General features: G+C 34.2%; 1 protein-coding gene across 2 annotated transcripts in view; it reads left to right on the top strand.

Annotated features, from left to right (window-relative positions):
* The window catches only part of LOC144453241 (putative palmitoyltransferase ZDHHC13), a 194,533-nt gene that overhangs the window by 56,049 nt on the left and 123,536 nt on the right, over positions 1 to 14,948 (top strand). For both annotated transcript variants that reach the window (XM_078144511.1, XM_078144512.1), the window contains exons 3-4: positions 1,933 to 2,031; positions 10,724 to 10,816. In XM_078144511.1, coding sequence (XP_078000637.1) covers positions 1,933 to 2,031; positions 10,724 to 10,816 — 192 coding nt within the window. The remainder of the gene's footprint in view (positions 1 to 1,932; positions 2,032 to 10,723; positions 10,817 to 14,948) is intronic.

The raw sequence follows: 14,948 nt of genomic DNA, 5'->3' as shown, positions 1-14,948 counted from the left end.
TTCTGTATTTACGGTGGTTACACATACAGGCTTGGTAATTAATTTCAACATTTCATTATGTGCTATCCAGCAATACTTTCAATTGCTTTGATTAATGTATGCAAATTGAACCATATATACATTTGATTAGTTGTGATACAAAATATTTTATTGACACTATTTTTAATTTATGGAAGTGCCTTAATACCAAATAATGATAACGAGACTGTGATCACCATTCCTACACCCAATGTGGTTTTTACATTGTACAGTTATTTCATAGATCTAATGTGAAAGACTTAATATACATCACAACCATCTTGGGAAAAGATAATAGTTTTAATGTTTGCAGTTGGTCAAACTATACATTTACATCAAATCTGGTGTAGATGTAATTATCAAAAAAGACACAATGTTTACACCACACTATATTTTGCATCTTGGAAGGGAAACTATAGAATGGCACAACTATGTCTCAAGGGGTGGCAGATAATTGATTGTCATTACAGCTAATTTCAGAATATAAAGAGTTTCATTTCATGATTAAGTGTAACACCAGATGATTTAGCTAGAGACTATATAATGACATAACAGCTATGACTGGTTGCAACACATATATCCATTTGTAGTCCTGCTGTATGAGTGTACACTCAGCCAGGCATTTCTCAATCATACATGCAGACAATTCAACTTTGGCCCTGAAAGGTAGAGCACTGGAGGGTCTTTCTCCAAAGAAGGTAATGCTTATCCTACATAGAGAGGATCAGAGTGGACAATGCAAATGGCTTAAAACAAGTCTTCAATGTACTTGCCATTGTCTTTGTAGTAGTGACTGTTCTTAAGTATATCTGTGTTATGATACATATAGTGTAATAGTAATAAACCACATCAACATTTTTCCACTGATCATTTGATACTCATTCATATACCAGTATAATATATACCATGATTCCTTTGTTGATTCTAAATAACATATCAATGTTTAGCACTGAACTGATAAGGTTCAGTAGTGCTATAGGCTTGGCAAAGTGTCTGTCTGTCTGTCTGTCTGTCTGTCTGTCTGTCTGTCTGTCTGTCTGTCCATCCGTCTGTCTGTTTGTGTGGATGTGTGTGTGTGTATTACATTGGGTGTCTAGTCGGGAAATTGTTCAAATCAAAATGATCTTACCACCACCGGTGTGTGACTTGGGTCAAAAATGTGATTTTTGGTCAAAAAACTCAAACTCCACAATTATTGGGCAGAAATTTCATTGAAATTTAATAGGGATGCATCTGGAGGTGTATAGATGAAGAAATATTAGGCATATTATGATCTCATCAGTGATATGCAAATTCGGTGTAAAAATGTGAATTTTGGTCAATAACTGTATCTCAAAAAGTACTTGGTCAATGAGACTGAAACTTGGTATGATGTTTTAAGAAGTGATATCCTGCAGACTTTCATCAAATGATTTTGACACAATTGCCCTAGCAACCATGACCATGCCCTTAGGAACAACCAAATGGCAGTATATTATGATTAAATAACAACATCATTTGATAGGCAAGTGAGTAAACATTCAAAAAATGTATCCAAATAACCCTAGCAACAATAATCACGCCCTTAGAAACAGCCAAACGGTCGAAAAATGTATGCAAATATGCCTAGCAACAAGACCCCACCCATGGCAACAGCCAAATGATCACTGATGTTGTAATGATAACAGGGATTAATAGGCAATTGAATAAACATTCAAAAATATATGCAAATATCCCTAGCAACCATGACCACGCCCATAGCAACAGCCAAAAAGTGGTTTATTTCACACTGATAACAAGAGGGATTAATAGACAAGTGAATAAACATTCAAAAAATGTATTATTTGTTTACACAATAAGATTACAATCGTGATTATTGATATGATACATTATTATAACAGAAAGAGTAATATGTTTTGTATTATTTAATTACAGTACAAGAGGACAAGTCTACTTTATGCTGCTGACAGTGGACATTTTGATATCTGTAAATTGTTGCTGGAAGCTGGTGCCAAAATAGATGCAGTTGGAGAAGTAGGTTGAGTTTTGATTAGCTAATATGTTATTTATCAATTATATGATGTGTACATGTCAACCATTCCAATGTGTTATTATTTAATGTGTTTGACTATAACTTTTTTATTTGATAAGGTAAATACTCACATGTTTTCATAGGATGACCACCTTGCCATAGCGCTAAATCCGATGAGTATATTGTTAATGGCCTATGATAGTATCACAATGGTATTGTTAATGGCCTATGATAGTATCACAATGGTATTGTTAATGGCCTATGATAGTATCACAATGGTATTGTTAATGGCCTATGATAGTATCACAATGGTATTGTTAATGGCCTATGATAGTATCACAATGGTATTGTTAATGGCCTATGATAGTATCACAATGGTATTGTTAATGGCCTATGATAGTATCACAATGGTATTGTTAATGGCCTATGATAGTATCACAATGGTATTGTTAATGGCCTATGATAGTATCACAATGGTATTGTTAATGGCCTATGATAGTATCACAATGGTATTGTTAATGGCCTATGATAGTATCACAATGGTATTGTTAATGGCCTATGATAGTATCACAATGGTATTGTTAATGGCCTATGATAGTATCACAATGGTATTGTTAATGGCCTATGATAGTATCACAATGGTATTGTTAATGGCCTATGATAGTATCACAATGGTATTGTTAATGGCCTATGATAGTATCACAATGGTATTGTTAATGGCCTATGATAGTATCACAATGGTATTGTTAATGGCCTATGATAGTATCACAATGGTATTGTTAATGGCCTATGATAGTATCACAATGGTATTGTTAATGTTAGGACTTTCTTAATTAAAAAGCCAATTCATTTATCGCAATCACCTTCAGGGTCAATTATCAAAGTCAAGACAAGTCCTGCCTATCATATACACATTTAGGTATTTACATATTGCAAATTTCTTGTTTACAAGTAATCTTGAAGAAAAGAACTATACACAATCATTATTTTTGGAGCTCATATCACTTTTACTGAGTGGCAACAATATTGATAATTAAAAAACACTATTTTCTGCATAACTCAAAACTAATAAAGAGCCCATTCAAGTGTCTACCCCCATATTATCCAATGCAAACTATCTTTTAGTCTTCGTTGAAGACACAACCCTCAGAAAATACAATGTGTCTGTGATAGACAAATTGGCTTGATTTAATGCTTGACCCTCAAGGTCAAAGGTCAAGGTCTCAAATTTGTTCATTCTTACACTTTGTGAATTGGCCCAGTATACATACATAGTGTATTGAGGTTTATACTATTACGGATACTGGTAGTATCCAGTAGAATTCTTCACAATACATAATGGAGACTACCAGAATCCATGTACAATAAAGGCAGTGTATTCCAATAGAGATGGAACATCAGAATACAGTTATAGAAGCTAGCCTAAATAATTCCAGTGCAGTTTCCACCAGAATTCAATGTGGAATACACTACTGGATACTGTGTTCCAATACATGATATGGATACAGTTTGTGTGGTATTCACTCAAATAGGGCTGGATACAATACTGGATACTGTGTTCCAATACATGATATGGATACAGTTTATGTGGTATTCACTCAAATAGGGCTGGATACAAGTAGAATTCATAATGCTGGAGACTGCATGATGGAAGTGATCTCTGTATGATTTCAAATGTTGGTGTGGGTGGGAGGGGGGGGGGGTAAGCTGATGATGTATGTTTTTTTTAGCACAACTGAACTAGGTTTAGTAGTGCTATAGGCATCAAGGAATGTGTGTGTATGTGTGTGTGTGTTGATGTGTGTGTGAACAACTTAAAGTCAAAAGCTATGAGAATGTATGTTTTTTTAGCACAACTGAACTGATAAGGTTCAGTAGTGCTATAGGCATCACCAAGTGTCTGTCTGTCTGTCTGTCTGTCTGTCTGTCTGTCTGTCTGTCTGTCTGTGTGGATGTGTGTGGATGTGTGTGAACAACTTAAAGTCAAAATCCACTGGGTGTATTTACTTGGGTGTATAGTTGGGAAATTGTTCAGATGAGAATGATCTTACCACCGGTGTATGATTTGGATAAAAAATGTTATTTTTTGTCAAAAAACAAAAACTACTGGGCAGATCGGTGTGAAATTTGATGGGAACATTCTTAAGGGTGTTTAAATTAAGAAGTGTTCACGACATGATGATCCCATCAGTGACATTCAAATTAGGGGTAAAAATCAATACCTATACTGTATCCATGTGCAAAACATTTTAAAAATCTGTACAGTTGTGGTACAACGCCATTGGCACAACATTTTTCAAATATCAATCGACGGCATTGTAAAGCTTTGACAAAATCTAATTTAGGTTTTTACTATAGTTTGTTAATTCCACTTATTTCCACTATAAAAGGAATATACAAATTAACTACCGAAATACATTCACAACATAGAGCTAAAATGGCTCATTTTAATACAGTAACAGTGTTAACGCAAAGACAAAGATTCCTTTGTCAGTCTGACATCTAACATTTCACTTTAATGTATTTCACCTGTGATGGCTTCCTTGAGATCACACTGTGTCTTGTGCTCATGTAATAATGTGATCCAATTAACAATCAAATAATTGATATAGAATTTGCAATGTACCACTGAACTATACAAAGAAACCCAAATGTAGGTACTAAACTACCATGGACACTACTATGAGGTGAGATTAATGCCAAAACACTTGTCTTAACATTATTAGCACAACTGAACTGAGGTTCAGTAGTGCTATAGGGATCGCCCGGCGTCTGTCTGTCTGTCTGTCTGTCTGTCTGTCTGTGTGTGTGTGTGTGTGTGTGTGTGTGTGTGTGTGTGTGTGTGTGTGTGTGTGTGTGTGTGTAAACAACTTAAAGTCAAAAACCGCTGAACCGATTGCCATTATATTTGGTGGGTCCATTACCTTGGGTGTCTAGTTGGGAAATTGTTCAAATCAAAATGATCGCATCACAGGTGTGTGATTTGGGTCAAAAAATGTGGTTTTTGGTCAAAAAACTTAAACTCAGAATTTACTGGGCAGATTGGTGCGAAATTTGGTGGGAACATTCTTAAGGGGATGTAAAGTAAGATTTGTTCATGACATGATGATTCCATCAGTGATATGCAAATTGGGGCTAAAAATGTGTCTTTTAGGTTAAAAATCTATAATTCCAAAAGTACTGAGCAGATTGGGCTGAAATTTAATGGGAATGTATCTAGGGATGTATGGACGAAGAAATATTAAACATACAATGATTCCATGAGTGATATGCAAATTAGGTGTAAAAATGTTCATTTTTGGTCAAAAACTTATATTTCAAAAAGTACTTGGTCAATGAGTCTGAAACTTGGTGAGATGTTTCTGAAAGTGTAATTATGCAGATTTTCTTCAAACCATTTTGACAAAATTGGCCCTAGCGACCATGACCACACCCTTAGCAACAACCAAATGGCAGTATATTTTGGTCAAATAACAACATCATCTGGTAGGCAAGTGAGTAAACATTCAAAAAATGTGTGCAAATACCCTAGCAACCATGACCACGCCCATAGCAACAGCCAAACGGTCGTGTATTTCACAAAGATAACAACAGGAATTAATAGACAATTGAATAAACATTCAAAAATGTATGTAAATTTGCCTAGCAACATGACCACGCCCATAGCAACAGTCAAATAATCACCTATATTGCAAAGATAACAACAGGAATAGAAAGACATATGAACAAACATCCAAAAAATGTATGCAAATGTGCCTAGCAACAAGACCACGCCCATAGCAACAGTCAAATAATCACCTATATTGCAAAGATAACAACAGGAATAGAAAGACATATGAATAAACATTCAAAAAATGTATGTAAATATGCCTAGCAACAAGACCACGCCCATAGCAACAGCCAAATAATCACGAATATTGCAAAGATAATATCAGGAATTCATACACAAGTGAACAAAAAGATACAAAAATGTATGCAAATATATCTAACAACATGACCACGCCCATAGCAACAGCCAAATGATAGCATATATCGTAAAGATAGCAACATGGTTGGATAGGCAACTGGATAGTTATTCAACAAATGACCACTTATTGTTAGCATGGACTAGCATATGGATAAACTATTAGAAACTGTACAGTTGTGGTACAACGCCATTGGCGGTATTTTTTTTAGTTTACATTTTCATTTTATTCTCCCATTTTGTCTCCATTTATATCTAATTGTGTTCACATTTTTATTTCAACCTCTCATTTTGTTTGCATTTTTATCTAATTGTGTTTGCATTTTTATTTAAATCTCCCATTTTGTTTGCATTTTTATTTCAACCTCTCAGTTTGTTTGCATTTTCATCTCATTGTGTTTGCATTTTTATTTAAATCTCCCATTTTGTTTGCATTTTTATCTAATTGTGTTCACATTTTTATTTCAATCTCTCATTTTGTTTGCATTTTTATCTCATTGTGTTTGCATTTTTATTTAAATCTCCCATTTTGTTTGCATTTTTATCTTATTGTGTTCGCATTTTTATTTCAACCTCTCATTTTGTCTGCATTTTTATCTCATTGTGTTTGCATTTTTATTTAAATCTCCCATTTTGTTTGCATTTTTATCTTATTGTGTTTGCATTTTTATTTCAACCTCTCATTTTGTTTGCATTTTTATTTCAACCTCTCATTTTGTTTGCATTTTTATCTCATTGTGTTCACATTTTTATTGTAACCTCTCATTTTGTTTGCATTTTTATTTCAACCTCTCATTTTGTTTGCATTTTTATCTCATTGTGTTTGCATTTTTATTTCAACCTCTCATTTTGTCTGCATTTTTATCTCATTGTGTTCACATTTTTATTCCAACATCTCATTGTGTTTGCATTTTTATATTAACCTCTCATTTTGTTTGCATTTTTATTTCAACCTCTCATTTTGTTTGCATTTTTATCTCATTGTGTTTGCATTTTTATTTCAACATCCCATTTTGTTTGCATTTTTATTTCAACCTCTCATTTTGTTTGCATTTTTATCTAATTGTGTTCACATTTTTATTTGGTTGTCATTGTGTTCACATTTTTATTATCTATCTCATTATCATAATTTATGTATCTCCCTAGCCTAGAGTTGGCTTTCCTGTCAGTGTGAAATTCTTAAATTTTACCCGAAATAAATACTTTCGCTATCGTTTTAGTTCGTTGGACAGATTTAGGAAGTTTTTGACACCTGTACTTAAAGGTGACTGGACTCTTTGTTCAGTGTCACGCTTTCGTGAAACTTTCAATCATCTGTGATAATAAAGTACTAAGTTAAAGGGCACATGTTTCCGTGGTTGAAAATATCGTCTGGTCATCGTTGAATTGGGGCAGCGGCCACTCCAATACTTCTAGTACAGATGGATTTGCTTCTCTGAACAGTGCCATGATATCTGAGGCATGTCAGGCACTGAATGAGGCCAGCAGCTTGCTTAGACAAGCTCTATCCGGTGGAAGAACGCCGCTACCCCCTTTGATCACATCACCCACCGTCTCTCAATCACAATCGAGCGTCGGGCATGTTGGGGACTCTCCACGCAATGTCCAATCATGCCAAGCTCTATAGACACCGCCAACCCGTGCCCAGATTATGACTACAGCTACTCCAACAACGGAGACACAAGTGCTAAGGAGGGAGTTTAGTAGGTGTTTTCGTTCTAGGAGTCGTCCTCGTCATGGCAGGTCTGTGAGGGCACTGCATCTGCATCCCGCTCATGGAGTCGACCAGCCGGGCGTCCAACTTGGCCACACGTTTGGGTCGCGTTAGGATTGGGTTCCTACTTTGCAGGAAAAGAGGGAATTGGTGAAAGCTGGCCTTGGTGAGAAAAAAATTACACATGCCTGTAAATTTAAATAGCTTGGAGGTGATTGAGTTTTTGAGTGATGCGTATCCCAAAATCGAAAATGCTGGTGGTGTAGAAATTTGCCAAACATCTCAAGGTTCAAGAAAAGTTGAGGTTATAAAATGTTCTACAGCTATGTATAAGAGGGGGATGGGGCTCCGAACATGGACAAAATTCATCCAGGTTGTATGGTATTTTGGTTAGAGTTAACCAGCCGTGTGGTTGCTATGTACAGGTTGGAACCCTTACAATTTTGGGTTGGTTTGTGTAGGGAAACTTTTAGCGATATGTTCGGTAAGCTTAATAGTTGATCCTTCTAGATGAACATTTTGAAACCAACTATAGGGTCTCTTCATCAGTCACAGTTTCACTTATCATACTATGGCTATGGCTATTATAGGCATATAGATATATTATGTTGTTTCCATGGACATATTTTGGAGTATTCAGTTCAATCGAACATTCTACCCGATGATTGGGTGTTGTTGAGAACACAGTTTTTTTCTTCATGTTCTTGGACTAATGATCCAACTTGGGATGACAATCGAAGGGAATCAGTAATTGCTAGCAGTTCATTAGCCCGTGTCAAACCATTTGTACCAGCCATTTTGTGTAAAAGATTGCGGGACAGGCCTTAAAGTGTACTTATGCAACATTAAAATAGTAATAATGATAATAATAACAATAAAAATGTGAACACAATTAGATAAAAATGCAAACGAAATGAGAGGTTGAAATAAAAATGCAAACACAATGAGATAAAAATGCAAACAAAATGAGAGATTGAAATAAAAATGTGAACACAATTAGATAAAAATGCAAACAAATGAGAGGTTGAAATAAAAATGTGAACACAATGAGATAAAAATGCAAATAATGAGATGTTGGAATAGAAATGTGAACAAAATGTGATAAAAATGCAAACACAATGAGATAAAAATGCAAACACAATGAGATGTTGGAATAAAAATGCAAACAAAATGAGAGGTTGAAATAAAAATGCAAACAAAATGGGAGATTTAAATAAAAATGCAAACACAATGAGATAAAAATGCAAACAAAATGAGAGGTTGAAATAAAAATGCAAACACAGATTAAAATGAAAAAAAATGTGAACACAATTAAATAAAAATGCAAACACAATGAGAGGTTGAAATAAAAATGCAAACACAATGAGATAAAAATGCAAACAAAATGAGAGGTTGAATTAAAAATGCAAACACAATGAGATGTTGGAATAAAAATGTGAACAAAATGAGATAAAAATGCAAACAAAATGAGAGGTTGAAATAAAAATGCAAACACAATGAGATAAAAATGCAAACACAATGAAATGTTGGAATAAAAATGTGAACAAAATGAGAGGTTGAAATAAAAATGTGAACAAAATGAGATAAAAATGCAAACAAAATGAGAGGTTGAAATAAAAATGCAAACACAATGAGATAAAAATGCAATCAAAATGAGAGGTTGAAATAAAAATGTGAACAAAATGAGATAAAAATGCAAACAAAATGAGAGGTTGAAATAAAAATGCAAACAAAATGAGATAAAAATGCAAACAAAATGAGAGGTTGAATTAAAAATGCAAACACAATGAGATGTTGGAATAAAAATGTGAACAAAATGAGATAAAAATGCAAACAAAATGAGAGGTTGAAATAAAAATGCAAACACAATGAGATAAAAATGCAAACATAATGAAATGTTGGAATAAAAATTGAACAAAATGAGAGGTTGAAATAAAAATGTGAACAAAATGAGATAAAAATGCAAACAAAATGAGAGGTTGAAATAAAAATGCAAACACAATGAGATAAAAATGAAAAAAAATGTGAACACAATTAAATAAAAATGCAAACAAAATGAGAGGTTGAAATAAAAATGTGAACACAATGAGATAAAAATGCAAACAAAATGAGAGGTTGAAATAAAAATGTGAACACAATTAGATAAAAATGCAAACAAAATGAGAGGTTGAAATAAAAATGCGAACACAATGAGATAAAAATGCAAACAAAATGAGAGGTTGAAATAAAAATGTGAACAAAATGAGATAAAAATGCAAACAAAATGAGAGGTTGAAATAAAAATGCAAACACAATGAGATAAAAATGAAAAAAAATGTGAACACAATTAAATAAAAATGCAAACACAATGAGAGGTTAAAATAAAAATTTGAACAAAATGAGATAAAAATGCAATCAAAATTAGAGGTTGAAATAAAAATGTAAAAACAATGAGATAAAAATGGAGACAAAATGGGAGAATAAAATGAAAATGTTAACTTAAAATAATGTTAAGACAAGTGTTTTGGCACTAATCTCACCTCATACAATATGACATAATAGGTAATCGCCTTAGGTATTAATATTTACTGTAAGTTATTAACATAATAGGTAATTACCTTATGTATTCATATTTACTGTAAGTTATTAACATAATAGGTAATTACCTTATGTATTCATATTTACTGTAAGTTATTGACATAATAGGTAATTACCTTATGTATTCATATTTACTGTAAGTTATTAACATAATAGGTAATTACCTTATGTATTCATATTTACTGTAAGTTATTAACATAATAGGTAATTACCTTATGTATTCATATTTACTGTAAGTTATTGACATAATAGGTAATTACCTTAGGTATTAATATTTACTTTAAGTTATTGACATACATATTCACTGTCATCTAAAAGGAAATATTAAGATATTATTAACACTGTGTTTACAGGAAGCAACTTTTTGATTTCATTTTGACATAATTTGTAAAAAGGGTGTAAATTAGTCTAAACATTACATATGTTTGTTTTATATTAGTTTCTCATTGCTGCTGGGAGTGGAAATATAGAGAAGGTTAAATCCTGCTTGGAGAATGGTGTGAATGGTGTGAACGATACAAATGAATCTTGGGTAAGTCTATCAATTCCTGCTTTCTACAACATGGTTAACTATGGTCAGAACTTGGTTCACTATGGTCAATTACCATGGTTGACCGTGTTCTGACTGTAGTAGTAACCATGGTTGACTATGCTTGGTAATTGGCACCATGTCATTCACTGTCAAAATTCCATGATGCAAAACCACAGTCAATCATGGTCCACCGTGGTGTATAAGGCACAGCTGAATTTTTTGGGGATCATTGATGAACATGTTTGACCATGGTTAAATATGATGTTGGATTATCTGGTGAAACCTTGGTTAGACCCAAAGCCGGTTAAGACAAGTTTATTTTTTGTGTTACATAGACTTTATGGTTGAAATGAATCCAATTTTGAGCTCCTCATATCTAGATGTATAAACAATAGAATTTACAATATTCAAAGTCAAAGCATTAATATTTTTTCATTAAGTGAGCACATGTTTGGCCTATTAGTTGATATAGAAGGGCATGGCCAGGATATTTTCATCATAATTACACTTAAATGACTATCAAACAACTTATTTATATGTTGACAAACAGCAAATGTGGTCAATTCTGAAAACCCCCTACATTGACACAGTGAACTAACACTATGTACAAGTTGCAGTTTCACTTGTCCACGTCATAATTAAGATAAGGCTAATGCAAAGGATTTTGTGACCTTAAGCTTAGTGTCATTGTTAGCAATTGTATAAAGTTCAAAGGCATTGGATCGCCAGTCAAATTGTTTCTTGATAAGAATTGATGGTATCCCTAAATGTAAAAGTGGCTCCACTTCTATGGAAAGAATGACCTGAGTATTGTGATGACTTGTATCCACAACTAATTAGTTCCACTTTTAATGATTTAGTGAAATTTGTGTGGGTTAGTGTTAACTGAGGGTTTTGAAATCACTATTTTGAGTAACCATATGAGAACAAATGGCTGGTTGTTTTGATTGAAGGGCAGAGATGGAGTATGTGTTTAATGGATGCAATTGGACAAAGAAAAGAATTAGGAATAGCATGTAATGACAATTGTAATACACGTTGTCTGTACTGAATCATCTTGGTATGTCTTATGCTTAAGATAGCATAATCTGTATATAACGAGATGTCCAACCTGTGGAAATATTTAACATCTGCTGGTAGTTAGGCCATTTGTTGTAACAGTGTAGACTTTCTTGTGAATGTGAAGAAGGCTACTAGGCAGACTGACTAGAATGTTGCATTGAACGGAATGATTAAATCCCACTGTGTATGAATGTCTAATAAAATTGTGGGTGTTATAGGGAGTTTTTGCTTTGGTGGTGATCCATTACCACGAGAGATGCCACGTTTCACAATATCAAGGAGCCAGTTGTCTTCCAGTGGGTTGGGTAAACCAGCCTCGGTGTGTAGTAATCTGATAATATTAAAGTATCCTGGTGTACCAGTTTGCTTTAAGGTAGGAACACTGCATTATGGCACACATTAAGTTGACTGCATGGCACTGGCTGGATACCAAAGTACAAATAAAAACACAGGTAAGCTGTTCATTGTGAACTGTAAGTGCACTTTGTTGTCTCTGCATATGCTAGTCTTTTATATGTAGGTACTTCTGTAACCAGGCTTTGTAGTTGGTGTTACACAGGTCCTGTAGTAAGTTTGGTTTACCAGAAATATTGTGTTACAAAAGTCGTTTAATTTGTTTTGATTTAGAGATAAGGTTCGTGTAACTGAGTTGATTTGAATTCATAGGAAAGTGAGTGGTTGTCGCAGTTTCAGTTTAACAACTTTATTCCAACTTAGACTGTGATTGTGTTGTGTCCTTTCCTATGACAGCCAATTGTGTTTTGGAAATCAAAACACATTTCCTTGCCAGTAGGGTCGAAAGAGCGTGATTTTATCGTAGGTTTAGTTTTTTGTGGGAGAGGTGGTCATAGAGTGACATGTGGAGGTCAACCGTTCTCTATGGCAAGGTTGCCAAAGCCTGGTTCTTCCTATATTTTAAGTCCTAAAACATGATGACAGATTTGGTGATGTATGATTAGGCATAGTCACCAATATTAATTGTATGCTCGAGGTAGCTTAATTAAGATTACATCCTGCGATAGACCATGTTGAATAAGCGTTCTCAGTATAAGGACGTTTGCAGAAATCCATTGGGGGAGTGTAACCTGATCTGGCTTTGTTGTTGTTGTGTAGACGAACGCACCACAAGTTTAGTTTGGCCATCATTTATGACTTCTGTTTCATAACAGACATCAAATGATCCCTTTTTTGATGATATAAAGTCTTGTATTAATAGTAGCTTATTCTCACCTTTCACATTACTTGCACGAGAGGTTTTGTTTATATTGCTGTCTACCAGTTCGTCTTTCAGGGCGTTGTTACCCAGTGATGCAAGGAGTTCGTCCAGTGCTTTATGCTGCATTGGCAACTTCAAATTAACCTCTGACTGAATGGTTTCCTTGTCTGTTCTGGTAGATAATGTAGGTCTGATGTTCAGTTATTCTATCTCCCATTGGGTATCGCTTGGGCCTTTCTTAGTAAGATCCATTGTCCCACTGTTAAATGTAGTAGGTCTAAATCACTATGTATTCTAATAAATACTAATGTGTTTTTTTTAGATCAAATATTTTTATGTTTTTGTTGTTAAATAAGACACTAAAATGATGAAATGAGTGAGTGGGATATTATGCACACACAACGGTATTGCAGTGCTCTTATGGGCAAATGATAACAATCAGATGAAAATCAGTGACTGTGAAACACCCCGAAATTACAACTCTTTATAAAATATATCAGTTTCTTGATTTTATCATTTTTAGAACTGATAAGGTTCAGTTGTGCTAGAGGCATGACAAAGTGTCTGTCTGTCTGTCTGTCTGTCTGTTTATCTGTCTGTCTGTCTGTCTGTCTGTCTGTCTGTCTGTCTGTCTGTCTGTCTGTCTGTCTGTCTGTCTGTCTGTCTGTATGTCTGTCTGTCTGTCTGTCTGTCTGTTTGTGTGGGTGTGTGTGTGTATGTGTGTGTAAAAACTTAAAGTAAAAAAAACTGCTGGACCAATTGCTTTGATATTTGGTGGTCATGTTACTTCTGGTGTCTAGTTGGGACATAAGGGTGTGCATTTTGGGTCAAACAATATGATTTTTGGTCAAACAACTTAAACTCCAAAACTACTGGACAGTTTATACCTGAAATTTTGGTGGGAATGTATGCAGGGGTAAGTAACTTAAGATATGCTCATTGCATAATAATTACATCAGTAATATGTAATATAGGGCTAAAAATGTGTCTTTTTGATCAAAAATCTTTCATTCCAATACTACTGAGCAGATTGGGCTGAAATATAATGGGGATGCATCTGGAAGTGTATATAGATGAATAATTATTGAAAATATAATGATCTCAACAGTAATATGCAAATTAGATGCAATAAAGGTGAATTTTGGTCAGAATTTTACATCTCAAGAAGTACTCGATCAATGACTGAAATTTGGTTACATGTTTCAATAATTGTTATTATGCAGACTTTCTTCCAAATAGTTTGATACAATTGGCCTTAGCAACTATGACCACGCCCTTAGCAACAACCAAATGCCAGAAGAGTTTGGTCCAATTACATCATGTGGTAGGCAAGTCAGTAAACATTCAAAAAAATGTATGCAATTATCAGTAGCAACCATGACTATGCCCATAGCAACTGCCAAATGATCACGTGTATTGCAAAAATAACTACATGAATTAATACACAAATGAACAAACATTTAAAAAATGTATGTAAATGTGCCTAGCAACAAGCCCATGCCCATAGTAACAACCAAATGATCACGGATATTGCAAGGATAACATCAGGGATTCACAGACAAATGAATAAACATTTAAGAAATGGATGTAAATGTGCCTAGCAACAAGACCACGCCCATAGGAACAGCCAAATTATCACGTTTATTGCAAAAATAATAAGTTACTGTAATAAAAAGACAAAATGAATGAAGTTAAAAAATGTATGCAAATGTACCTAGCAACAAGACCACACCCATAGCAACAGCCAAATGATCACATATATCGCAAAGATAGCAACATGGTTGGATAGGTATCTGGATAGTCATTCAGCAAATAAACACCTAAACCTAGCATGGATCAGTATGGATAAACATT

Source organism: Glandiceps talaboti, assembly GCF_964340395.1.
Source record: "Glandiceps talaboti chromosome 19 unlocalized genomic scaffold, keGlaTala1.1 keGlaTala1_19_unloc_1, whole genome shotgun sequence".
Classification (NCBI taxonomy): Eukaryota; Metazoa; Hemichordata; class Enteropneusta; family Spengelidae; genus Glandiceps; species Glandiceps talaboti.
This window is presented reverse-complemented; position numbering and strand designations above follow the sequence as displayed.